At 47.4% G+C, this 27,771-nt stretch overlaps 1 protein-coding gene across 3 annotated transcripts in view; it reads left to right on the top strand.

Moving 5' to 3' along the window:
• DENND4C (DENN domain containing 4C) overlaps positions 1 to 27,771 on the top strand; it is a 470,132-nt gene that overhangs the window by 333,355 nt on the left and 109,006 nt on the right. For all 3 annotated transcript variants that reach the window (XM_063914174.1, XM_063914175.1, XM_063914173.1), the window contains exons 12-16: positions 712 to 930; positions 2,401 to 2,546; positions 3,852 to 3,887; positions 3,995 to 4,125; positions 13,596 to 13,728. In XM_063914174.1, coding sequence (XP_063770244.1) covers positions 712 to 930; positions 2,401 to 2,546; positions 3,852 to 3,887; positions 3,995 to 4,125; positions 13,596 to 13,728 — 665 coding nt within the window. The remainder of the gene's footprint in view (positions 1 to 711; positions 931 to 2,400; positions 2,547 to 3,851; positions 3,888 to 3,994; positions 4,126 to 13,595; positions 13,729 to 27,771) is intronic.

Below are 27,771 nucleotides of genomic sequence, written 5' to 3'. Positions count from 1 at the left end.
GTGCCTCTCTGCTGGCTGCCTCCCCCCCCCCCCCCCCCCCCCAGAGCTGGCTGGCTCTCAGCTGGCACGTGCCTTCTCATACTACTTCCCGCAACCGCTGTCCTGCCACCGCTGCGCTCCTCACATCGCGTTCCCAGCATTGCGTGGGTGCGCAGCGGACGTCATGATGTCACCCGCGCAATGCATCATTGGGATTGCTCTGGACTCGGAGCGATCAGAGACAGCAAGTACAGTTTAATGAAGTTGGTCGCGATCTACCGGCATGAGCCCCGCAAGGTACCGGTAGATCGCGATCAACGTTTTGGCTAGCACTGGTCTATACCTACACCTTGGACAGATGTGACTACAGAGAAAGGAAGAAAAGAGTGTTTTTCATCTGGTTGGCTGAGAGCAGTGCTCAGAAGTGCAGGTGACCTAGGAGGTTTCTAGATGCCTTAGTTCTGCGACTAAACACTTGTCTGCCTGAGATTGGTTTTATACATGCACTATATGGTACATGGACTTTTTACTTATTGTGCAGAACACCTGGAGATACTACTCACTTTTTGCTTTAATGTCAGCTACGCAAAAGTACCTAGTTTGTATTATGTGAGATATTGTATGGTAAAACAAAAACTTGTGTGCTGCTGTTAGGATTAATAGAAATGCATAGTAAATACAGTATGTGAGTAAAGAGGTAAATGGCAGTGAGAATTGTGCTGTTCTTCCCAGTACACAGACAACCCCAGGAGGAGAGTGCAATAGAGATGACTCCCATTGAAGCAGACTTTTCATGGCAAAGGAAAATGAGGGAACTGGAACTGGAAATTCAAGAGGCATTTCTCCGCTTCATGGCATCCATACTTAAAGGTTACAGGGCCTATTTGAAACCCATCACAGAGGCACCATCTAAGAAGGCCACCGCAGCAGACTCTCTTTTTGACCGCCAAGGTATTTAATCAGGAAATTATTATTTTTAGAGGACTCAATCCTTCAAATTTACATTTAGCAAAGATATTAAAAACAGAAATAAAATGTATAAATTAATACAGTATAATAGACTATGGGGTATATTCAATTAAGGTTGAATCTGCTGTCTTGTCAAAAAGACGGCAGTTTTCGACTTTTTCAGGTCGGAAAGGGTTTCGACCTATTCAGTCCCGAGCATTTTTATTCGACAAGTCGGGGAATTCGACTTGTCGAATAGTATGTGAATCGGTGGTATAGCTGCTGATTCATGTGCTTCTGAGGGAAACGGGGCCAAATCCGACAGGTTTTGGCCCCGTATCCGACCATCTCAGTTCGACTTAAAAAAAAGTTGAACTGAGATGTGGGACCTGAGAGGGGGGAGAGCTGCGGGCAGACGGGGGACAGCAGCGGGGAGACGGGACAGCAGCGCTACAGCACAGCGCTGCAGGAGGATGTGTAACAGCCGCCGCTCACGGCAGCGTCCACCCGGCTCCAGCAAGTGAGATCCTGCTTGCTGGAGCCGGGTGGACGCTGCCGTGAGGTCTGGCAGCTGTCCCACATCCTCCTGCAGCGCTGCTGTCCCCTGTCTGCCCGCGGCTCTCCCCCCTCTCATCTCAATTCAACTTTTTTAAAGTCGAATTGAGATGGGCTTTGAATAGCCCTTGTCGTATCGATTCCGACAATTGTCGGAATGGATCCGACCCTAATTGAATATACCACATATAAATGCAGACAATGAGAATATACATGTGTTAGAACTGCTAATGCACTTGGCAAAACTGTATAAACCTGTGTCTAAATGACACTAATTTGCAAGCGTGATACTGGTTAAATATTTTCTAACCAGTTCAATCGGCGATAGGCAACTTGATACGTTTCAAAGGTTGCAGGTTTTACCCTCTAACCTTTAAAAGGAACAACACAGTACCCCTTTCTCAATAATCAGTAAAATTATTTTTTTTAAAGACAGACGCTACTTTTTAATTTAAGGGCTAGTGTTGTGCGTGAAGAGATGTGGTGTATAGAGCTGGTATCAATAGACCTTAAGGCTGAGAAATGGATCAGTTGGTAAGATCTCACTGAAAGGCTCAGAGGGCCATAGGGATCAGCTCACCAATAGGGATCCCTTACCAATTTAGATAATGTCAATCAGTTATTTAATGCAGTGGCATAAATATTTACCAGTGCTTTACCATCTGCAGATATCTTACTGCCTCGCTCTCGTCTGCATCTCTCTCTCTCGCTCTGCCTGTCTCTCAATATATATGCACACAAATGATATTAATATATTTAAAATACCCAGTAAAATGTATGTGATCGCCAATATGTGACTATTACACCAGACAAATGTGATTGAACAACAAAAAATATATTATTAATACTAAGTTGAAGTTATAGGTGTTTCTGTGTGCTTAATATGTTACTTAAAATATACTCCCTCTCATATCACAGGGTTTATGAAAAGCAGGGATCGCACTCACATGAAGTTTTACACCCAGCTTACAAAAACCCAAATCTTCATCCGCTTTATTGAAGAGTGCAGCTTTGTCAGTGACAAGGACACCAGCCTGGCCTTCTTTGATGACTGCATTGAAAAGGTACTGATAAGAACGTGACATGTGCATAGAGCACAAAGTACTATATCTATACCTTAAAGCAGGGGTGGCCAACCAGTCTCAGGCAAAGAGCCAGAAAAGATCTGTAGTCAAGAGCCACTGCCACTATCATGCGCACGTGCAAAAATGGGGGTGTGGCCTAATCACAAAGCCACACCCCATTTTTGTGTGCACACTTTTCGGTATGACTTTTGTAGGAGTATGACCTCGTGTCATAACCCCGTTTTTAGTCATGTTGTACAGTGCCACATATATATAATGCTCCAGTACAGTGCCACATACTTACATAAAAAAAAACAACAAAAGTGGGTGCCTCCACAGTGCCAGATACACACATGCCCCCACAGTGCCATATACACACATGCCCCCACATGCTCCCACAGTGCCATATACACACATGCCCCCACATGCTCCCACAGTGCCAGATACACACATGCCCCCACAGTGCCAGATAAACACATGCCCCCACAGTGCCAGATAAACACATGCCCCCACAGTGCCAGATACACACATGTCCCCACAGTGCCAGATACACACATGCCCCCACAGTGCCAGATACACACATGCCCCCACAGTTCCAGAAACACACATGCCCCCACAGTTCCAGAAACACACATGCCCCCACAGTGCCAGAAACACACATGCCCCCACAGTGCCAGAAACACACATGCCCCCACAGTGCCAGAAACACACATGCCCCCCGTGCCAGATACACATGTCCTCACAGTGGCAGATACAGAAATGCCTCCAGTGCCAGTTACACGTCCCTACAGTGCCAGTTACACGCCCCACAGTGCCAGATATGCCCCCCACATGCTGCGCTCTCCTCCCCTCACAGCAGTAGAGCAGTGAGCAGCACTTGAAAGGGGGTGGGGTGGGGGGGGAGACTAGAAGTGTGTGTGTCGGTCAGCGGTGGCTGGGAGCCGACCGAGCTGCATGCGGAGCATAAAAGAGCCGAATGCGGCCCGAGAGCTGCGGGTTGGCCACTGCTGCCTTAAAGTCTAAAAGTACATCCATTTCATTATCTAGAGGTCTTTGGTTGCAATCTTTTTAATAATCTGTTGTATTTTCATTTGATTTAACAAAAGATCCATCAAACAAATATCACTGTAACAACTTATGAACTTTTGTGCAGAGTATCAAGGGACTGCATTATAACTTGCTCTGAAATGCTTGAGTAGCTGCATTGTAAAAACGTAACATTAGGGCTGATTTAACTGTCATATTAAAGTGAATATTGAAATCTGCTTATTTCCCGGAATTAATCCTTGTTTAATTATTTGTCAGCTGTTTCCTGATAAAGGCAGTGAAAAGGGGGATAAGGTATGTGTCTGTCATTTCTAAACTGCTCACTCTCCAGTGTTAATTTTAAACATGTTCATTGGGTCTAATATTTTACACTGTTAATTGCCACATTGTCTGCATGGCAGGCAGATCAAGAATTGCCAGAGGACACTCGTTTGATAGAGCTGGATGAGTCCCAGAAGAGTGAACATACAGTGTTTATAATGCCACCTGAGACTCTACCAGAGGATGGACCTGACCCAGCTCCTAAATACAGGTACAGAATCTTATACTGCTTAGCAAAGCATAAAGCGTAATTCCATCTAAACCCTGTCTTCTAATGTCTGTATGGACACTTTACCTTGTGTACAGCACATCACTTTCATTAGCTATATATATATATATATATATATAATTCTGCTGCGGGGTACACTGGGCTCCACAAGGATTAACATCGGGTGTAGAGTAGGATCTTGATCCGAGGCACCAACAGGCTCAAAGCTTTGACTGTTCCCAAGATGCACAGCGCCGCCTCCTCTATAACCCCGCCTCCGTGCACAGGAGCTCAGTTTGTAAGTTGCTGCCATGCAGTAAGCAGGCAATCAACAGGGGGGCTGCTCTTGCAGCCTATATGATAGCTTAATTTCAGAATAACAGAAGAAATTTGAAGACTTCAAGGGCTGCAGCTTTCCTGAATGTCAGATAGACATCCTCTGCTGCAGCTCAATCACTCCCCCAGCGGCACTGTATACTCCCGCGCCCTGGTTGCCGGGTCACTACAGCGGAGGCTCTGGTGTCTTTCCTGTCAGTCGCACACACTCACCGCTGTCCTCACAGATCGCGTGGCCGCAGGTAAATGGGGAGGTAAGGGGTCTCTTTGGCCCGCTTTTACCACGATCTGGCGCGGCCGTGGAAACTGTAAAGGGCAGCCGCTCCACTAGTCACCAGGACACAGGGCACAGGTAGGGGTTTTTCTTCTATAAAAAACAGTTTTTGTACAGCCCGCAGTGCCCGGTGGGGAAGCCTGCAGGGGGATAAGGCCTAACCTGTAGCCCCAGTCCCAGGGCGCCATTTGGGTAAATGTTCCCGCCCTGGAGCTGCGTATCTCTCCCTCACTCCCTGTCAGCTGCCATCACACGGAGCTGCGCTGTTCCTGGGACTGCTGGGGCAAATCCTCCTCTGTAAAGCCGCCTGCTCGCCAGCGCTGTGCATTTTACAGTACACTTAAGTATTCTACCTGTCAAGGGACAGTGTTAGTTAAGAAAGTGCATACATTCAGGGCTGTGTGGTACAAACACCCTGTGATATACATCCAGTATTTACTGTGCTTTGTTATATCTACTGTTTACATATATAGCTATACTGAGTATTACTTTGTATTGCTAGTCCAGTGCAGTTTTATGGTGTATAATTTCTGCATGGTACGCTTGTGACTATATATGTGTGTGTGCATGTAGCTGCTGCGTGGCTGCCATTTCGGGTATTTCACTCAGCTTGCTACTCCTATATATTGTAACTGGAGGGGGCTAAGTATGTCAGGTTTGTAGACTGATATACAAGTTGTGCTCATAAGTTTACATACCCTAGCAGAATTTGTGATTTTCTGGCCATTTGTCCGAAAATATGAATGATAACTCACAACCTTTTCTTTCACTCATGGTTAGTGGTTGGGTGAAGCCATTTATTGTCAAACAACTGTATTTACTCTTTTTAAATCATAATGACAGCAGAAACTTCCAAAATGACCCTGATCAAAAGTTTACATACCCCAGTTCTTAATACCGTGTATTGCCCCCTTTAACATCAATGACCGCTTGAAGTCTTTTGTGGTAGCTGTGGATGAGGCTCTTTATTTTCTCAGATGCTAAAGCTGCCCATTCTTCTTGGCAAAAAGCCTCCAGTTCCTGTAAATTCTTGGCCTGTCTTGCATGAACTGCACGTTTGAGATCTCCCCAGAGTGGCTCAATGATATTGAGGTCAGGAGACTGAGATGGCCTCTCCAGAACCTTCACTTTATTCTGCTGTAGCCAATGACAGGTCGACTTGGCCATGTGTTTTGGATCATTGTCATGTTGGAACGTTCAAATACGTCCCATGCGCAGCTTCCGGGCTGATGAGTGCAAATTTTGATCCAGTATTTTCTGATAACATGCTGCATTCATCTTGCCATCAATTTTGACCAAGTTTCCAGTTCCTTTGTAGCTCACACATCCCCAAAACATCAGCGATCCACCTCTGTGTTTCACAGTAGGAATGGTGTACCTTTCATTATAGGCCTTCTTGACTCCTCTCCAAATGTAACGTTTATGGTTGTGGCCAAAAAGTAAAATTTTGGTCTCATCACTCCAAATGACTTTGTTCCAGAAGTTTTGAGGCTTGTCTCTGTGCTGTTTGGACTATTGTAAGCGGGATGCTTTGTGGCATTTGCGTAGTAATGGCTTTTTTTTGGCGACTAGACCATGCTGTCCTTTTTTCTTCAAAATGCCTTCTTATTGTGCATCTTGAAACAATCACACCACTTTTTTTCAGAGTCCTGTATTTCAGCTGAAGTTATTTGTGGCTTTTTCTTTGCATCCCAAACAGTTTTCCTGGCAGTTGTGGCTGAAATTTTTGTTGCTCTACCTGACTGTGATTTGGTTTGCACAGAATCCCTCATTTTCCATTTCTTAATTAGAGTTTGAACACTGCTGATTGGCATTCTCAATTGCTTGGATATCTATTTATATCCCTTTCCTGTTTTATACAGTTCAATTACCTTTTCCCGCAGATACTTTGACAATTCTTTTGCTTTCCCCATGACTCAGAATCCAGACATGTCAGTGCAGCACTAGATGACAGATGCAAGGGTCTTTCAGGAGTCCAGAAACTCACTGACCTTTTATACACACACACTGATTACAAGCAAACAGATCACAGGTGAGGATGGCTACCTTTAGTAGCCATTCAAACCCGTTTGTGTCAACTTTTGTGCATGTTATCAGGCCAAAATCTCCAGGGTATGTAAACTTTCGATCAGGGTCATTTGGGTAGTTTCTGTTGTCATTATGATTTGAAAAAAGAGTAAACACAGTTGTTTGACAATAAATGGCTTCACCCAACCACTAACCATGAGTGAAAGAAAAGTTTGTGAGTTATTATTCATATTCTCTGACAAATGGCCAGAAAATCATAAATTCTGCTAGGGTATGTAAACTTATGAGCACAACTGTAGGCTTTTCACAAGATATACTTGCTGTGTATTTTTCCTTGTGATTTATAGTCACCATATGTCTCTTGGATTCCTGGTTTGTGCTGACAAAAGTCACACAACTCTGGGAGTTCTTGCTAAGGTATATCGCTGCTAAGATTGTACTGGGTTTCCTGATATTGTGCTTCTCATTATGTCCGCTACACGAGGCAATGGAACTGGGGCTTCTCCCACATTGCGTGGTGGTGACGCTGCAGTCAATTTTGAGGATAACATGGCAGCTGAGAGTTCAGGTTCAGGGGGTTCCTTAACCCACAGTGGGTCTGTAGCACAGGAGGTAACTAATGACCCACCTTGGGCTACCTTCTCCACTTTGTTGAATACGTTAGTAACTAAACTTACGCCCCCTGTGGGACCTCCAGTGCCACTACAGCAATTTATGGTCCCTGCTGTAAATCCGCCGTGGGCGGATCAAATCTCAACACATTTACAGCACTTGAACCGTTCACTGACTAAGCATAAGTCTCACTCTCGCCCACCTAAAACTAGGTCGTCTTCTAAACGGGCCGCTGCATCCTCACAATCCACCGCTGTCCCGGACACGTCCTCTGAGGAGGACGGTGTGTATACTGATCCCACACACACTGACTCTGATGTTTCTGATGGGGAGGGCAAGTCACTGGTGGATGTCCCTGATTTGATTGAGGCTATCAGGCTCATTCTTCAGGTCTCTGATGATCCTGAGTCTGCGGCTGTCTCTAAAAATCGGGACAGATTTAAACGTAAAAAAGTGGTTAAACAAGTTTTACCACATTCTCAACACCTGGCTGACATACATCAGGAAACCTGGGAAAATCCAGTTACGAAATTCACACTGCATAAGAGACTGTGGGCTCGCTATCCTCTCTGCGGAGCTGTATAAAAATTGGGAAACTCCTCTCATGTGGCTCGCATGGTAGTTTCCTCAGCTCTGCCAGTAACTACCGTCACCTCTCTGAAGGAACCGACGGATAGACGTTTGGAGGGTTGTCTAAAAGCGATTTATACCCTAACGGGGTCTGTGCATAGGCCAACCATTGCAGCAACCTGGGCTGCTGAAGCTGTTGAAGCATGGGCTCAGGAGCTGGAGGCGGAGCTGCCTACCGACATTTCTGATCATGCTAGACAATGTCTCTCATATATTGCCAGGGTACTGGCGGCCAAGGCTGCCACTTCGTCCATCTTGGCTCGCCGTATCCTGTGGTTGATATCCTGGTCGGTGGATATGGATTTTAAGAAAACCCTGGAGGTGCTTCCTTTTAAAGGAGACATTCTTTTTGGTGAAGACCTGAATAAGATTGTGTTGATCTGGCTACTGCTAAAACAGCTTGCCTACCTAGTACGGCTCCTTCCACACAGAAGGCTAAAAGTACTTTCCCTCGGCCCTTTCGTCTTCCAGGTAAAGCAAAAGGTCAGGTGTACCCGAAGCAGACTCGTGCTTCCAAACCTGCCAAGCCCAGACCGAAGCGGGCTGTCAGCCTGCTTCCAAAACTGACAAGCCTGCCACATGACGGGGCGAGCCTCCCTCTGGGGGAAACCAGGGTGGGGGTGCCGACTTCTAGGTTTTGCCCAGGAATGGTTGAAGACCACTTCGGATACCTGGGTAAGGGAAGTCGCCACTCGAGGTTACACCGTACCCTTCAAGAACCGTTCCCCTCATGGATTTTGCCTGACAGATGTCCCTTTGGATCCGATGAAGGCAAACACTCTCCATTCGGTGGTACAATCCCTCCTGACCACAGGGAGTGGTGGTACGCGTGTCTCTGGCTCAGCAAGGCAAAGGGTTCTATTCACTGCTGTTTCTAGTCCTGAAACCAACGGGTCCTCGTGGCCCATTCTCAATTTCAAGTCCTTAAAAAAAGCACGCGAGGACCTCCAAGTTTCTTATGGAAACTCTATTCTGGCCTTAGAGTTTGGGGACAATATGGTCTCCCTGGACCTACAGGATGCCTACCTGCATATTCCTATTGCAGTGTCTCATCCGTCTACACTCCACCGACATGGGTCAGGATCCTGTTGTACCTGGATGATTTGTTGATCCTGGCAAATTCCCCAGAAATTCTCCTGTGGCATCTAGATCTGACTGTGTCCAGGTCATGACAGCCCACGGGTGGCTTGTCAACTGGAAGAAATCATCCCTGGTTCCTGCTTGGAGCATGGTACACCTGGGAGCGTTGTTGGACACCCACAAGCAGCGGTTGTTCTCGTCTCAATGGAAGGTCCTTAAACAACAGGATTCGATGCTTCCTATCTCGTCCGCAAGTGTCTATTCACTCGGCAATGCAAGTGCTAGGTATAATGGTGTCGGCTTTCGACATGGTGGAGTATGCTCAATTCCATTCTCGCCCTCTGCAGAAGTTAATTCTGACCAAGTGGGATGGCCTGCCTCACCGGATCAGATCTCACATGATCTCCTTGTCTCCGGAGGTCCGCCTGTCGCCAAGCTGGTGGCTTCAGGACCATTGATTGAGCAGGGGCCGTTACTTCTGGATATCCAACTGGGTCCTGCTGACGATGGATGCCAGTCTGAGAGGTTTGGACGCGGTGTTGGAACAACACACTCTTCAGGGTCGGTGGACCGATGAGGAGTCTCTACTCCCGATAAACATTCTGGAACTGTGGGCAGTGTTCAATGCATTGACAATGGCCCAGCATCTGATACAGAACAGACCTGTTCAAGTACAATCGGACAACGCCACCACGGTGGCGTACATCAATCATCAAGGCGGCACTCGAAGCCGCATGGCAATGAGGGAAGTATCACGGATTCTTCAGTGGGCAGAACGCCATCTGCTGGCCATATCAGCAGTGTTCTTTCCGGGCGTTCTAAACTGGGAAGCGGACTATCTCAGTTGTCAGGACGTACATGTCGGAGAGTGGAGCCTCCATCCAGAAGTGTTTCAAATTTTTGTGGACACGTGGGGCCTTCCAGATGTGGATCTGATGGCGTCTCGACACAATCACAAGGTTCCGGTCTTTGGAGCAAGGACAAGGGATCCTCAAGCAGCGTTCATGGATGCTCTGGCAATTCCATGGAACTTTCGGCTGAAGTACATGTTCCCTCCGGTGTCACTCCTGCCCAGAGTAATAAGGAAGTTCAAGCAAGAAGGAGGAATCCTTCTTATGATCGCTCCAGCGTGGCCCAGGCAGCACTGGTTCTCAGATCTACAGGGCTTCTCGCTAGATCGTTCCCTTCTACTTCCACAACGACCAAACCTCCTTGTTCAGGGCCCTTGTGTTTACCAGGATTTGGCCCGTTTGGCTTTGACGGCATGACTCTTGAAGCTTCCGTCCTGAGGGCCAACGGTTTTTCTGAGGTGGTCATTCAAACTATATTGAAGGCCCGTAAGCCAACTTCTGCTCGTATTTACCATAGGGTCTGGAATGCTTACTTTACTTGGTGCGCATCTCACAATCATGACGTTTTCAAGTTTAGTACGGCCAAACTATTGGCCTTCCTACAACAGGGCCTGGACTTAGGCCTTCGTCTGGCCTCCCTCAAGGTTCACATCTCTGCCTTATCGGTCTGGTTTCAGAGAAAGATTGCTGCCCTACCTGATGTTCATACATTCACTCAGGGCGTGTTGCGGATTCAACCTCCTTATGTACCACCTGTGGCCCCTTGGGATCTGTTGATGGTTCTGGAGGCCTTGCAAGAGTCTCCGTTTGAGCCTCTTACGTCTGCGGATCTTAAGTTGCTTTCCCTTAAGGTTTTATTTTTGCTGGCTATCGCTTCAGCTAGAAGGGTCTCGGACTTGGGTGCTTTATCCTGTAAGTCACCCTGTCTGATTTTTCACAGTGACCGTGCGGTTCTTAGAACCCGTCCAGGTTATTTACCCAAGGTGGTGTCTTCCTTCCACCTTAACCAGGAGATTGTGGTTCCGGTCTTTAATTCTCTTGAATTGTCATCTAAAGAGCGGTCTTTAGATGTGGTACGGGCTCTCAGTATCTATGTGAAGAGAACATCCTCCTTTAGGAAATCTGATTCTCTATTTGAACTGTTTGGTTTTCACAAACGTGGCTGGCCTGCTCACAAGCAGACCTTGGCCAGATGGATTAGAATGGTGATTGCGCATGCTTATGTACAGGCTGGTCAACCCAGCTCCTGCTACTATTAAGGCCCATTCTACTCGGTCTGTTGGACCTTCTTGGGCGGTCCGCCGTGGTGCGACCCTTGAACAATTGTGCAAGGCGGCTACGTGGTCCTCCATCAACACGTTCATAAGGTTCTATGCCTCCGATACTTCCGCCTCCCAGGGTGCTTTCTTTGGACGCCGGATTCTTGTGCCCGCTACAGTGCGTCCCCTCCCATAAGGAACTGCTTTAGGACATCCCCCGATATTAATCCTTGTGGAGCACAGTGTACCCCGCAGCAGAAAATGAGATTTATGGTAACTTACCGTTCTTAAATCTCTTTCTGCGAGGTACACTGGGCTCCACAAGGCGCCCACCCTGACGCACTTTGCTTCTTTGGGTTGATATGGCATTAGCCGCTGACACCCTCCCCGGTGGTGGTGAGTGCGTGGTTTATGTGGCTGTTTATGATTGTCGTCTCTAGTACCTGCTACTGCATTGGGCTGGTTAACGAAACTGAGCTCCTGTGCACGGAGGCAGTGTTATAGAGGAGGTGGCGCTTTGCATCTTGGGAACAGTCAAAGCTTCGAGCCTGTTGGTGGCTCGGATGAAGATCCTACTCTACACCCGATATTAATCCCTGTGGAGCCCAGTGTACCTCCCAGAAAGATTTAACAGCGGTGAGTTCTTACCATAAATCTTGTTTTATATTTTATTTTGCCAGGTCCCAAAAATCTATGTGAAAGTTTGTGATAGAGTAGAACTTGCAGTGAAATGGGGTCCCGTGGAGTAAGCTGCAAGCTTACGTGCATTGTACAATTCATAGACCTAAACTCCATTGTTTATCCAGTATTACATTATTAAAGCTTTAAAGTGAATGAAACTGCTAAGGAGAGTGCAGGGTTCTTTGTAAATGTATATTTGAGTTAGGCAGTCACAGCCCACCGCACTACACACACACACACACACACACACACACACACACACCCACACACACTGTATAGCTTGCGTGTTTCAGCTGGCACTCGGCGCTGTATCCCAGTAGTTGTGGGTGCCTTCAGTAACTAAGAGTCAATAGATCCAAAAAAGACTGCGGCACTCCAATTCGATGTTGTAAATAATGCATTTAGTGGGTTATTTACATCATGTAAACAGCCGACGTTTCGGTGCACTTACAGCACCTTTTTCTAGGCTTACGTGACACCAGAATAAGAAAACCAATAACATAAACTGAACTTACCTAAATAGGCAGTGTCCACTACCACGTGAAGGAGCCGGGTCCGGACTACACATCCGCTGCCTGAGAGCCACGGGCGTCACTTCCGGTGATGTCTGTCGAGCCCAGTCGGTGTTGCCATGGTTAACGTATCCTGCGCTGTCAAGCTCCCTGTCAGGAGCAGCTGATCCATCTCCCCGGCCCCCACACGTTGTACTGTGGGAATAGAGAGAAGACACCATTAATACAATAGCTCAAATTGATATACATACACAACTATATAATGCACATTCTTCCCAATTAATTAAAGATGGCCAACTTGTAGATGGCCACAATACCGGTAACATACCCTAACAATTTTTTCCCACTCCCATATCATATGCACAGATTTGTCCACTTACCTCTAGTTCCCTACATGTTAAACAGCCCATGCCGTGACAAGACTCTGTAGCGCTGAGCTTCTTTACGTGCATCTTTTTCCATTAAAATGTGTCTTATTCGGAAAACGATGTGAAAAGGATGCACAAGCAGCGTATGCTGATTAAAATGACAAGCGACATGCCTATATTCTGTGTGCGACCTAGGCTGTATCTGCATACAAAATCCTACGTTACATTGTTTTCCACGAAACACTTTAACAAACCATTTCATATGCAGTTACAGCCGCAGACATTATTATTATTCTTTATTTATATGGCACCCCAAGGGTTCCTCAGCGCCAAATTAGAGAGTACGTAAACAAATAATCAAAACAGGAAAACAGCAATTTACAGTTGAAGACAATATAGGACAAGTACAGGGTAACTAAACATCGCTACATCAGCAGATGACATACAGAGAATATACTTATGTAGGCTGACCATACTAGTTCTTTAAACTGGGACGCTCATGAATTACATAGGTTCTGTGGCTGATTAAAACCAGGTGAAATGCAGGCTTGAAGTCAGCCAGCCACAGAACCTGTGTAATTCATAAATGTCCCGGTTTAATTGCTAGTATGGTCAGCCTACCTTATGCTGCATATAATTTTCGGCAAAATAGATGCCTGACGCTAACAGAGTTGCACAGGAACTGTCTGCTTACTCATGCCAGGCATCTCTCGCTTTGTGGCATATTGAGGTAAGACGTAAGAGGACACATCTGTATAGACACTGGCTTAATAGTTCCTTACTCATTTCCTTTTTATATTTATATATGTTATACACTAAATGTTTAATTGCTGTCCTTTCAGTTACAAAAGCTTTCCAAGGCTTGATTACACACTTTTCGATCGAACACGTGAGCAGTACCTCACCTTCAATGGAAATACAAAAGCCAGCCGAACTGCAAGCAGCCCTACATTTATTGCTAAAAGGACCAAACAGGTAAGTGATTGCTGTGAGTTATGTAACAGATTGTAATTGCAGCCTGTTCTAATATAGGTGGGCCCCTTGTTTCCACTATGATTTCTCTGACGTCCTAGTGGATGCTGGGAACTCCGTAAGGACCATGGGGAATAGCGGCTCCGCAGGAGACTGGGCACAAAAAGTAAAAGCTTTAGACTAGCTGGTGTGCACTGGCTCCTCCCCCTATGACCCTCCTCTAAGCCCCAGTTAGATTTTTGTGCCCGAACGAGAAGGGTGCAAGCTAGGTGGCTCTCCTGAGCTGCTTAGAAGTAAAAGTTTAAATAGGTTTTTTATTTTCAGTGAGTCCTGCTGGCAACAGGCTCACTGCATCGTGGGACTAAGGGGAGAAGAAGCGAACTCACCTGACTGCAGAGTGGATTGGGCTTCTTGGCTACTGGACATTAGCTCCAGAGGGACGATCACAGGTTCAGCCTGGATGGGTCCCGGAGCCGCGCCGCCGGCCCCCTTACAGAGCCAGAAGAGCGAAGAGGTCCGGAGAAAGCGGCGGCAGAAGACGTTCCTGTCTTCAAATAAGGTAGCGCACAGTACTGCAGCTGTGCGCCATTGCTCTCAGCACACTTCACACTCCGGTCACTGAGGGTGCAGGGCGCTGGGGGGGAGCGCTCTGAGACGCAATAAAAACGATATAAAAACCTTATATGGCTAAAAAAAATGCATCACATATAGCTCCTGGGCTATATGGATGCATTTATCCCCTGCCAGTTTCCTGAAAAAAGCGGGAGAAAAGGCCGCCGTGAAGGGGGCGGAGCCTTTCTCCTCAGAACACAAGCGCCATTTTCTTTCACAGCTCCGCTGGAAGGACGACTCCCTGACTCTCCCCTGCAGTCCTGCACTACAGAAACAGGGTAAAACAGAGAGGGGGGCACTATTGGCAGCTAATATATAAATACAGCAGCTATAACAGGGAGTAACACTTATATAAGGTTATCCCTGTATATATATAGCGCTCTGGTGTGTGCTGGCAAACTCTCCCTCTGTCTCCCCAAAGGGCTAGTGGGGTCCTGTCCTCTATCAGAGCATTCCCTGTGTGTGTGCTGGGTGTCGGTACGATTGTGTCGACATGTATGAGGAGGAAAATGATGTGGAAGCAGAGCAATTGCCTGTGTTAGTGATGTCACCCCCTAGGGAGTCGACACCTGACTGGATGGTAGTAATTAAAGAATTACGTGACAATGTCAGCACTTTGCAAAAAAACTGTTGACGACATGAGACAGCCGACAAATCAATTAGTGCCTGTTCAGGCGTCTCAGACACCGTCAGGGGCGCTAAAACGCCCGTTACCTCAGATGGTCGACACAGACCCTGACACGGATACTGAATCCAGTGTCGACGGTGACGAGACAAACGTAATGTCCAGTAGGGCCACACGTTACATGATCACGGCAATGAAGGAGGCATTGAACATTTCTGACACTACAAGTACCACAAAAAAGGGTATTATGTGGGGTGTGAAAAAACTACCAGTGGTTTTTCCTGAGTCAGATGAATTAAATGAGGTGTGTGATAAAGCGTGGGTTTCCCCCGATAAAAAACTGCTGATTTCTAATAAATTATTGGCACTATACCCTTTCCCGCCAGAGGTTAGGGCACGTTGGGAAACACCCCCTAGGGTAGATAAGGCGCTCACACGCTTATCAAAACAAGTGGCGTTACCGTCTCCTGATACGGCCGCTCTCAAGGAACCAGCTGATAGAAGGCTGGAAAATATCTTAAAAGGTATATACACACATACCGGTGTTATACTGCGACCAGCGATCGCCTCAGCCTGGATGTGCAGCGCTGGAGTGGCTTGGCCGGATTCCCTGACTGAAAATATTGATACCCTGGATAGGGACAGTATATTATTAACTATAGAGCATTTGAAGGATGCATTACTATATATGCGAGATGCACAGAGGGATATTTGCACCCTGGCATCTAGAGTAAGTGCGATGTCCATTTCTGCCAGAAGAACGTTATGGACGCGACAGTGGTCAGGTGATGCGGATTCCAAACGACATATGGAAGTATTGCCGTATAAAGGGGAGGAGTTATTTGGGGTCGGTCTATCGGACCTGGTGGCCACAGCAACGGCTGGAAAATCCACCTTTTTACCCCAGGTCACCTCTCAGCAGAAAAAGACACCGTCTTTTCAAACCCAGTCCTTTCGTCCCTATAAGGGCAAGAAGGAAAAAGGCCGCTCGTTCCTGCCCCGGGGCAGAGGAAGGGGAAAAAGACTGCACCATGCAGCCTCTTCCCAGGAGCAGAAGCCCTCCCCCGCTTCTGCCAAGTCCTCAGCATGACGCTGGGGCTCTGCAAGCAGACTCGGGCACGGTGGGGGGCCATCTCAAGAATTTCAGCGCGCAGTGGGCTCACTCGCAAGTGGACCCCTGGATCCTGCAGGTAGTATCACAGGGGTACAAATTGGAATTCAAGACGTCTCCCCCTCGCCGGTTCCTGAAGTCTGCTCTACCAACGTCTCCCTCCGACAGGGAGGCAGTATTGGAAGCTATTCACAAGCTGTATTCCCAGCAGGTGATAATCAAGGTACCCCTCCTACAACAGGGAAAGGGGTATTATTCCACGCTGTTTGTGGTACCGAAGCCGGACGGCTCGGTGAGACCAATTTTAAATCTAAAATCTTTGAACACTTACATAAAAAGGTTCAAATTCAAGATGGAGTCACTCAGAGCAGTGATAGCGAACCTGGAAGAAGGGGACTATATGGTATCTCTAGACATCAAGGATGCTTATCTCCATGTCCCAATCTACCCTTCTCACCAAGGGTACCTCAGGTTTGTGATACAAAACTGTCATTATCAGTTTCAGACGCTGCCGTTTGGATTGTCCACGGCACCACGGGTCTTTACCAAGGTAATGGCCGAAATGATGATTCTTCTTCGAAGAAAAGGCGTATTAATTATCCCTTACTTGGACGATCTCCTGATAAGGGCAAGGTCCAGGGAACAGTTAGAGGTCGGAGTAGCACTATCTCAGGTAGTGCTACGTCAGCACGGGTGGATTCTAAATATCCCAAAATCACAGCTGATTCCAACAACACGTCTACTGTTCCTAGGGATGATTCTGGACACAGTCCAGAAAAAGGTGTTTCTCCCGGAGGAGAAGGCCAGGGAGTTATCCGAGCTAGTCAGGAACCTCCTAAAACCAGGACAAGTGTCAGTGCATCAGTGCACGAGAGTCCTGGGAAAAATGGTGGCTTCTTACGAAGCGATTCCATTCGGAAGATTCCATGCAAGAACTTTTCAGTGGGATCTGCTGGACAAATGGTCCGGATCGCATCTTCAGATGCATCAGCGGATAACCCTATCTCCAAGGACAAGGGTATCTCTCCTGTGGTGGTTACAGAAGGCTCATCTTCTCGAGGGCCGCAGATTCGGCATTCAGGATTGGATGCTGGTAACCACGGATGCCAGCCTGAGAGGCTGGGGAGCAGTCACACAGGGAAGAAATTTCCAGGGCTTGTGGTCAAGCATGGAAACGTCTCTTCACATAAATATCCTAGAGCTAAGGGCCATTTACAATGCCCTAAGTCAAGCAAGGCCTCTGCTTCAGGGTCAACCGGTATTGATCCAGTCGGACAACATCACGGCTGTCGCCCACGTAAACAGACAGGGCGGCACAAGAAGCAGGAGGGCAATGGCAGAAGCTGCAAGGATTCTCCGCTGGGCGGAAAATCATGTGATAGCACTGTCAGCAGTGTTCATTCCGGGAGTGGACAACTGGGAAGCAGACTTCCTCAGCAGACACGACCTCCACCCGGGGGAGTGGGGACTTCATCCAGAAGTCTTCCAAGTGATTGTAAACCGTTGGGAAAAACCAAAGGTGGACATGATGGCGTCCCGTCTCAACAAGAAACTGGACAGATATTGCGCCAGGTCAAGGGACCCTCAGGCAATAGCGGTGGACGCTCTGGTAACTCCGTGGGTGTTCCAGTCGGTATATGTGTTCCTTCCTCTTCCTCTCATACCAAAAGTACTGAGAATCATAAGAAGGAGAGGAGTAAGAACGATACTCGTGGCTCCGGATTGGCCAAGAAGAACTTGGTACCCGGAGCTGCAAGAGATGCTCACGGAGGACCCGTGGCCTCTACCTCTAAGGAAGGACCTGCTCCAGCAGGGACCTTGTCTGTTCCAAGACTTACCGCGGCTGCGTTTGACGGCATGGCGGTTGAACGCCGGATCCTGAAGGAAAAAGGCATTCCAGATGAAGTCATCCCTACCCTGATCAAGGCCAGGAAGGATGTAACTGCAAAACATTATCATCGCATTTGGCGACAATATGTTGCGTGGTGTGAGGCCAAGAAGGCCCCTACGGAGGAATTTTAACTGGGTCGTTTCCTACATTTCCTGCAAGCAGGATTGTCTATGGGCCTAAAATTAGGATCCATTAAGGTTCAAATTTCGGCCCTGTCGATCTTCTTCCAGAAAGAACTGGCTTCAGTGCCTGAAGTTCAGACGTTTGTCAAAGGGGTACTGCATATACAGCCTCCTTTTGTGCCTCCAGTGGCACCTTGGGATCTCAATGTAGTTTTAGGGTTCCTAAAATCACATTGGTTTGAACCACTTGCCACAGTGGATTTAAAATATCTCACATGGAAAGTGGTAATGCTGTTGGCCCTGGCTTCAGCCAGGCGCGTATCAGAATTGGCGGCTTTATCCTATAAAAGCCCTTACCTGATATTTCATTCGGATAGGGCGGAATTGAGGACTCGTCCTCAATTTCTCCCTAAGGTGGTTTCAGCGTTTCACATGAATCAACCTATTGTGGTACCTGTGGCTACTAGGGACTTGGAGGACTCCAAGTTGCTGGACGTAGTCAGGGCCCCAAAAATATATGTTTCCAGGACGGCTGGAGTCAGAAAATCTGACTCGCTGTTTATACTGTATGCACCCAACAAGCTGGGTGCTCCTGCTTCTAAGCAGACGATTGCTCGTTGGATTTGTAGTACAATTCAACTTGCACATTCTGTGGCAGGTCTGCCACAGCCAAAATCTGTAAAAGCCCATTCCACAAGGAAGGTGGGCTCATCTTGGGCGGCTGCCCGAGGGGTCTCGGCTTTACAACTTTGCCGAGCAGCTACTTGGTCAGGGGCAAACACGTTTGCTAAATTCTACAAATTTGATACCCTGGCTGAGGAGGACCTGGAGTTCTCTCATTCGGTGCTGCAGAGTCATCCGCACTCTCCCGCCCGTTTGGGATCTTTGGTATAATCCCCATGGTCCTTACGGAGTTCCCAGCATCCACTAGGACGTCAGAGAAAATAAGAATTTACTTACCGATAATTCTATTTCTCATAGTCCGTAGTGGATGCTGGGCGCCCATCCCAAGTGCGGATTGTCTGCAATACTTGTATATAGTTATTGTTACAAACAAATCGGGTTGTTTATTGTTGGAAGCCATCTTTTCAGAGGCTCCTACGGTTATCATACTGTTAACTGGGTTCAGATCACGAGTTGTACGGTGTGATTGGTGTGGCTGGTATGAGTCTTACCCGGGATTCAAGATCCTTCCTTATTATGTACGCTCGTCCGGGCACAGTATCTTAACTGAGGCTTGGAGGAGGGTCATAGGGGGAGGAGCCAGTGCACACCAGCTAGTCTAAAGCTTTTACTTTTTGTGCCCAGTCTCCTGCGGAGCCGCTATTCCCCATGGTCCTTACGGAGATCCCAGCATCCACTACGGACTATGAGAAATAGAATTATCGGTAAGTAAATTCTTATTTTCACCCCTATCTTTATATCCTCAGTGATAGTACAGTATGTCACAAGTTGATACTATCAGCAATACAATAGGAATTGCTGATGTTCCTCTAGTTTTTCTTCTTTTTGATTTATTATATAGATTGTAGCTATAGATAACATGGTGGGTAATTCAGAGTTGATCGCAGCAGCAAATTTGTTAGCAGTTGGGCAAAACCATGTGCACTGCAGGAGGGGCAGATATAGCATGTGCAGAGAGAGTTACATTTGGTTGCAGGGCACATGGGCCCTCATTCCCAGGTTGATCGGTTGCTAGCTACTTTTAGCAGCCGTGCAAACGCATAGTCGCCGCCCACGGGGGAGTGCATTTTCCCTTTGCAAGTGTGCGAACGCCTTTGCAGCCCTGCTCTGCAAAAACATTTTGTGCAAAACAAGACTAGCCCTGCAGTTACTCATCCTGTGCGATGAATCCAGCGATGAAGGTCCCGGAATTGATGTCAGACACACAGAATTTGAAACATAGAAACATAGAATTTGACGGCAGATAAGAACCACTTGGCCCATCTAGTCTGCCCCTTTTTTATTTTATCCTTTAGGCAATCTCAACCCTTTTTTAACCTTAATTCTTTGTAAGGATATTCATATGCCTGTCCCAAGCATGTTTAAATTGCCCTACAGTCTTAGCCTCTACCACCTCTGATGGGAGGCTATTCCACTTATCCACTACCCTTTCTGTGAAGTAATTTTTCCTTAAATTTCCCCTGAACCTCCCCCCCTCCAGTCTCAATGTATGCCCTCGAGTTCTAATACTTCTTTTCCTTTGAAGAATGTTTCCCTCCTGAACTTTGTTAAGACCCTTGATATATTTGAAAGTTTTTATCATGTCCCCCCTTTCCCTTCTCTCCTCCAAACTATACATGTTAAGATCTTTTAGCCTTTCCGGGTAAGTTTTGTGATGTAGGCCATGCACCATTTTAGTTGCCCTTCTTTGTACACTCTCTAATGTATTTATATCCTTCTGGAGATAGGGTCTCCAGAACTGGACACAGTATTCCAGATGGGGCCGTACCAATGACCTATACAGTGGCATTATCACTTCTTTTTTCCTGCTACTGATTCCTCTCCCTATGCAACCAAGCATCTGACTTGCCTTTCTCATTGCTTTGTTGCATTGCTTTCCTGCCTTCAAGTCACTTGAAATAGTGACTCCTAAATCTCTTTCCTCCTCAGTAGTTTCCATTATAGTACCCTTGATACTATACTTAGCCTTTGGGTTTTTGAGACCCAAGTGCATGATTTTGCATTTTTTAGCATTAAACTGTAGTTGCCACGTTCTTGACCGTTTCTCAAGCCTTCCTAGGTCATTAATCATTTGTTTGACCCCTCCCGGTGTGTCTACCCTGTTGCATATCTTTGTATCATCTGCAAAAAGGCATATCTTCCCTTCAATACCATCTGCAATGTCACCAACAAAGATATTAAAGAGAACTGGACCAAGTACAGATCCCTGGGGTACTCCACTGGTAACATTTCCCTCCATAGATTGCACTCCATTAACTACGACTGTCTGTTTCCTATCCTGCAACCAGGTTCTTATCCATTTAACTGATTTATAATCCACCCCCAGGCTTTCAAGTTTATTTAGCAGTCTGCGATGTGGGACAGTGTCAAATGCCTTACTAAAGTCTAGATATGCTACATCTACAGCTCCCCCTTGATCTATTATTTTCATCACAGAGTCAAAAAAGTCAATAAGATTTGTTTGCATGATCTCCCACCAGTAAATCCATGCTGTTTTGGATCCTGTAAGTGGTTTGATTTAAGATATTCCACTACTCTTTCTTGTAATAGTTTTTCCATTACTTTCCCTACTACTGATGTAAGGCTTACTGGTCTGTAGTTACTTGCTTCTTCCTTGCTTCCACTTTTGTGCAGTGGAACTACATTTGCTCTTTTCCAGTCCTCTGGAATAGCACCTGTATTTAGTGACTGGTTAAATAATTCTGTTAAAGGTGTAACCAGCACATCTTTTAGCTCTTTGAGTATCCTTGGGTGTATCCCATCTGGTCCCATTGATTTATCCACTTTTAGTTTTGAAAGTTCTGTTAGGACCTTCTCCTCTGTAAATGTATTTTCATCTACCTTATTTTCTTTATCATCCACTAGGGGTCACTGGAGTACTCTTGGGATATGGACGGGCTTCCGTAGGAACAGCACTGAATATTTAAATTTAGAACACTCCACTCCTCCATATCCCCGAGTACCTCAGTGTTTTTTCTGTGCTCGATAGCAACAGTTCGTTTGTGGCTGGGCCACAATTACTTTGAATTTTTATTTTTATATTTTTATATTTTAGACACATCCCTTTCCCCCTTCCAAAAGGCAGGGTCAGGGATAGTGCAGCTGCTGATAGCAGCAGGGGCGTGTCGGGCCTCTCTGAAAGAGCTCCCTCACAGCCACACACAGATCCTCCTGCTCAAGCTGTCCGGCGCTTGTACAGAAGCCCCGTCGGAGCCTCCTCACAAGCTGCAGGAGTGAAGGTATGTGAACGGGGCGGTCAGCTCCCGCTGCCGCCCCGAGGTGTGGGGACATTGTTACTGGGGACTCTGCAGACTGCCTCCGGCCGCCGCCGCACACGGCTCCGGCCGCCGCTGCTCTCCCCACTCACACGGCTCCGGCCGCCGCTGCTCTCCCCACTCACACGGCTCCGGCCACCGCTGCTCTCCCCACTCACACGGCTCCGGCCACCGCTGCTCTCCCCGCTCACACGGCTCCGGCCGCCGCTGCTCTCCCCACTCACAGCGCCGGCCGCCGCTGCTGCTCTGGCCGCTCGCACTGCTCCGGGTCCCACGGCTGTTTTACCCGCTGTTCACCCGGCTCCCGCGGCTCACAGCACAGCGATCCGCTCGGCGATACCCGCTGGCGGCCCCACACGCTGCGCTGCCCGCTGCTCTGCATCTCAAAGAGCATGCAGGCATTACCTCACGGAGGGGGAGGCAATAAATAAGGGGGCAATACAGCGGCATAAGAAAATACTGCAGCAACAGCAGATGCTAGGCTGCAGGGGTATTTGCAGGGTTATAATCAGTTGTAAGTTTGTAACCAGCACTATGATTATATGTGTAAGCATAGCATGGGGGCCATTTTAACATGCTTCCTGTGTCTTCCTGCTGTGATTCCAGAACGTTCCAGTACTACATCTCTACTCCACCGGAGGCGCAGGGGTGTTAGTGGGAATTTGGATCACATTTCATAGTACTGGCCACGTGTACTGCACTCGGCCAGATATATATACAGAGACACCTTACTACTATTTTACTGAGTCGTGCAAATGTCTGTTTTTTGTGTATTGTATTGTCTGTCGCCATAATGAGTAAGGCACCAGCAAAAACTAAAAAGCATAATTGCAAAGTCTGTAGCAGTGTGTTACCGGATGGATCTACCACATGTACAGTATGTTTTGTGGATTCGGTTCAGAATACCATTTCTGCTCCAGTTTTACAACCAATGTCCTCACCGGACCCTCCGTGGGGTATGTTAGTAAATGTACTGGATAGGTTACAATCAGAATTGACCGCCGCTCGTCAGGAGCGGGAAACGGCAAGATCTGAGTCTAGGGTGAGACCGCCAGAACTACCGGAGGCGGCTCAGCCTTGCGTAAGGTCCAAATCCATTTTGGGTAAACGGGATAAATTTCATATGTCTTATGATTTTCCAGTTTCTGCTATGTTGCATTCTGACGATTCCATGCCAGACCTCACGGAACAAGATGAGGGTGAGGAGGGCGAAGTGGAGTCAGATGGCGAGGATTTTAACAGTTCCGGCATTGACGATCTCATCAGAGCGGTACGTCAGTCTCTGAAGTTTACTGAAACTGAGGAGCCTCTCACAAATGATCAGGTCGTATTTACTAAACGACAAAAAACTCCAATAAGTTTTCCTGTGTCGGAATCTCTTAATCAGATGTTAGTAGAAACACGACAGAATCCAGATAAACGGTTTTCTATACCTCGCAGATTTAAGTCTAGTTACCCGTTTCCAGACTCGGTAACGTGTACATGGAAGAATCCACCAATAGTTGATTCTTCAGTGTCGAAGCTTACCAAGAAATTAACCATACCAGTGCCAGCAGCTACTACGCTTAAAGATCCTTCAGATCGCAAGATAGAAACTATGCTAAAATCCATGTATGTAGCAGCAGGTGGGATGCTAAGACCTGGATTGGTTGGCATTTGGGTCACTAAGGCGCTCATAATATGGCTTACAGAACTCAAATCTGCTTTACATGACGAAAACCTGATACTTCTTGTAAATCAAATGAGTGAGGCTGTAGAGTATCTCTGTACAGCGTCGACTGACGTCTGTCAGCTCACTTCTCGTATTTCATCGTCGCTAGTTACGGCACGAAGAGCACTCTGGCTGCGTGCTTATCATGCGGAGGCAGAGGTCAAACGAGGTATAGAGGCGTTGCCTTACGATGGCAAGAAGCTGCTTGGTCCTGAATTGGACGCATGGATTGCTGAGGCTACGGGAGGTAAGTCTGTTTTCTTACCATTGCCTCCACCGGTATCAAGAAGGAGGTACGCTGGACCTTCGTTCAAATCCTTTAGACCTCAGTCCTTTCGAGGACGTGGCAGAGGAACAGCCACGCCTGCTAGACGTGGTCGCGGACGTGGTTTCCAACAAACCAACACAAATCGCCAGGACGCTAAGGTTACCGACAAGCCAGTGGCATGACGGGCTACCAGCCCATCTCGGTTCTCCGATTGTGGGAGCACGCCTCAGACGTTCCATTTGGCGTGGTTCCACACATCCGCGGATGGGTGGATCCGCAATTTAGTGTTAAAAGGTTACAAAATAGAGTTCGACTGTCTTCCGCCTCTGCGGTTTTTCAAGACAGGATTGCCTCTGTCGGACGACAAGAGGACGGTTCTGCAAATTGCCATTCAGTCCCTACTGGATTCGGCAGTTTTGATTCCGGTCCCTGTACACCAACAGGGTCAGGGTTATTATTCAAGTCTGTTTGTGGTACCGAAGCCGGATGGCTCTGTCAGACCAATATTGAACTTAAAGGGTCTCAATCAGTACGTAACTTACTACAGATTCAAAATGGAGTCTCTGTGTTCGGTGATTGCGGGTTTAGAGCCAAAGGAATTTATGATTGCGCTAGATCTCAAGGATGCGTACTTACACATTCCAATTTGGCAGCCTCATCAGAAATTCTTACGGTTTGCAATACGCCAGAACCATTACCAGTTTCAGGCTCTACCGTTTGGCCTGTCATCAGCGCCTCGGGTATTCACCAAAGTGATGTCTGTGATGATAGCTCATCTCAGATCCCTGGGAGTGACAATAGTTCCGTATTTAGACGATCTGCTCATCAAAGTTCCGTCTCAACAGATACTTCTCCAACATGCGCTGCTAACATACGATGTACTGGTTCACCACGGTTGGATTGTCAACTTCAAGAAATCACATCTAATTCCGTCTCAACGCCTTCAATTCCTAGGTATGATTCTCGATACGGTCAATCAAAGAATTTACCTACCACAGCAGAAAGTACAAATTCTACGCCATCTAGTACACTTAGTGCTCAAGCCACGCACAGTGTCTGTACACTTGTGCATTCGCCTCTTAGGCACAATGGTGGCAGCTTTCGAAGCGCTTCAGTTCGGAAGATTTCACTCGCGTCCATTTCAACTGAATGTGCTCGCCCAGTGGTCGGGCTCGCATCTGCAGATTCACCACAGGGTGAGGTTGTCGCCAAGGGCAAGAGTATCTCTGCTCTGGTGGCTCAAGGAACACAATTTAACCGTAGGAAGACGGTTCGGAGGCTGGAATTGGATAATTCTAACTACGGACGCCAGTCTCAGAGGTTGGGGAGCGGTAATTCAAAATTGTCAGCTCCAGGGTCTCTGGGCGGATCACGAAAAATTGCTGTCTATAAATGTCCTGGAACTCCGCGCAATTTACAATGCGCTACGACAAGCAGTGCACATGCTTCGCTCTCAGCCTGTCCAAGTGCAGTCAGACAATGCGACGGCGGTCGCATACATCAACAAACAAGGAGGAACGAGAAGCCGCATGGCAATGCGGGAAGTAGCTCGAATCCTCAATTGGGCGGAATGCCACCAGGTGATGTTGTCGGCCGTGTTCATTCCGGAGGTGGACAACTTGGAAGCGGATTATCTCAGTCGTCGGGATTTTCATCCAGGCGAATGGGCATTAAATCCAGAAGTGTTTCACATGTTGGTTCAGAGATGGGGTTATCCTCAGGTGGACCTGATGGCGTCTCGACACAATCACCAAACGTTCCAGTATGTGTCCAGAACAAGATATCCAAAGGCAGTGGCGGTGGATGCTCTCACTGTCGCGTGGCCGTACAGTCTTGTGTATCTGTTTCCACCGTTTCCGTTGCTCCCTCTGGTGCTAAAACGGATCAAAAGAGAGTCTGTCACAGTCATACTAGTGGCGCCTCATTGGCCTCGGAGAGCTTGGTTCTCGGATCTCCGAAGACTACTCGCAGACGATCCTTGACCGCTCCCACTACGTCCAGACCTGTTACAACAGGGTCCGTTCCTTTACCCCGATTTAGCGCGGCTGCGTTTGACGGGGTGGCTGTTGAGACCACCCTCTTAAGAAGAGAAGGCATTCCAGAATCGGTTATACCAACCATGTTACGAGCTAGGAAGCCGGTTACGGCAGCTCATTATTACAGAATATGGCGTGCCTATATAGGTTGGTGTGAAGCTCGGAAGTTTCCGACATCATCTTTCAAGTTATCCCGCCTTTTGTTGTTTCTACAAACAGGGTTAGATGAAGGACTGCGTTTATCTACACTAAAGGTGCAGGTATCTGCTTTGTCAATTTACTTTCAAAGACGATTGGCTCTATTGCCGTCTATACGCACTTTTCTCCAAGGTGTCCTCAGAGTACAGCCTCCATTCATTCCACCTACAGCGCCATGGGACTTGAATCTGGTTTTAGAGTTCTTACAGTCTTCATATTTTGAACCCTTACAGCAAGTGGATATAAAGTTTCTCACTTGGAAAACAATTTTTCTTCTAGCCTTAGCTTCGGCAAGGCGTGTTTCGGATTTGGGTGCCTTGTCATGCACCCAAAGAAAAGGATTTACCTGGTAAGTACCAAAATCCTATTTTTATGAATGTCCTTGCAACTTAACTGTGGCCCCATCCCTTCTTCTGTAGTAAATACTGAGCAAAAATAATTATTTAGGTGATCTGCTATTGCCTTGTCTCCCTCCCTCACTTGACACCCGCCCTGCAAACGCCTGGACACGCCTGCGTTTTTCCAAACACTCCCAGAAAACGGTCAGTTGACACCCATAAACGCCCTCTTTCTGTCAACCTCCTTGAGATTGGCTGTGCGAATGGATTCTTCCCTAAAACCATTGCACAGCAACGATGCTCTTTCTACCCATACGTCGCGCGTGCGCATTACGGTGCATATGCATGTGTAGTTTTGCCATTTTTTTATGTGATCGCTGCGCAGCGAACAACGGCAGCTAGCGATCAACTCGAAATGACCCCCCCACCCATGGTTTTTACTTAACTGCTAACAAATTTTCTGCTGTGCTCAACTCTGAATTAGTCCCCATGTTTGTTACCAGTTCTTTTAATTTGGCATCTGTGTATCTGACCGCTCTTTGATAGTATTTCTGTAAGATTTCTTACTTATACACCATGTGAAAATATTATGTAGAAGAAATCTACTATTTCTCTAATGTCCTAAGTGGATGCTGGGGACTCCGTAAGGACCATGGGGAATAGCGGCTCCGCAGGAGACTGGGCACATCTAAAGAAAGCTTTAGGACTAACTGGTGTGCACTGGCTCCTCCCCCTATGACCCTCCTCCAAGCCTCAGTTAGATTTCTGTGCCCGACGAGAAGGGTGCACACTAGGGGCTCTCCTGAGCTTCTTAGTGAAAGTTTTAGTTTAGGTTTGTTATTTTCAGTGAGACCTGCTGGCAACAGGCTCACTGCATCGAGGGACTAAGGGGAGAAGAAGCGAACTCACCTGCGTGCAGAGTGGATTGGGCTTCTTGGCTACTGGACATTAGCTCCAGAGGGACGATCACAGGCCCAGCCTGGATGGGTCCCGGAGCCGCGCCGCCGGCCCCCTTACAGAGCCAGAAGAGCGAAGAGGTCCGGAAAAATCGGCGGCAGAAGACGTTCCTGTCTTCAATAAGGTAGCGCACAGCACTGCAGCTGTGCGCCATTGCTCTCAGCACACTTCATACTCCGGTCACTGAGGGTGCAGGGCGCTGGGGGGGGCGCCCTGAG

The sequence above is a fragment of the Pseudophryne corroboree genome, chromosome 1 (genome assembly GCF_028390025.1).
Source record: "Pseudophryne corroboree isolate aPseCor3 chromosome 1, aPseCor3.hap2, whole genome shotgun sequence".
In the NCBI taxonomy this organism is placed as follows: Eukaryota; Metazoa; Chordata; class Amphibia; order Anura; family Myobatrachidae; genus Pseudophryne; species Pseudophryne corroboree.
This window is presented reverse-complemented; position numbering and strand designations above follow the sequence as displayed.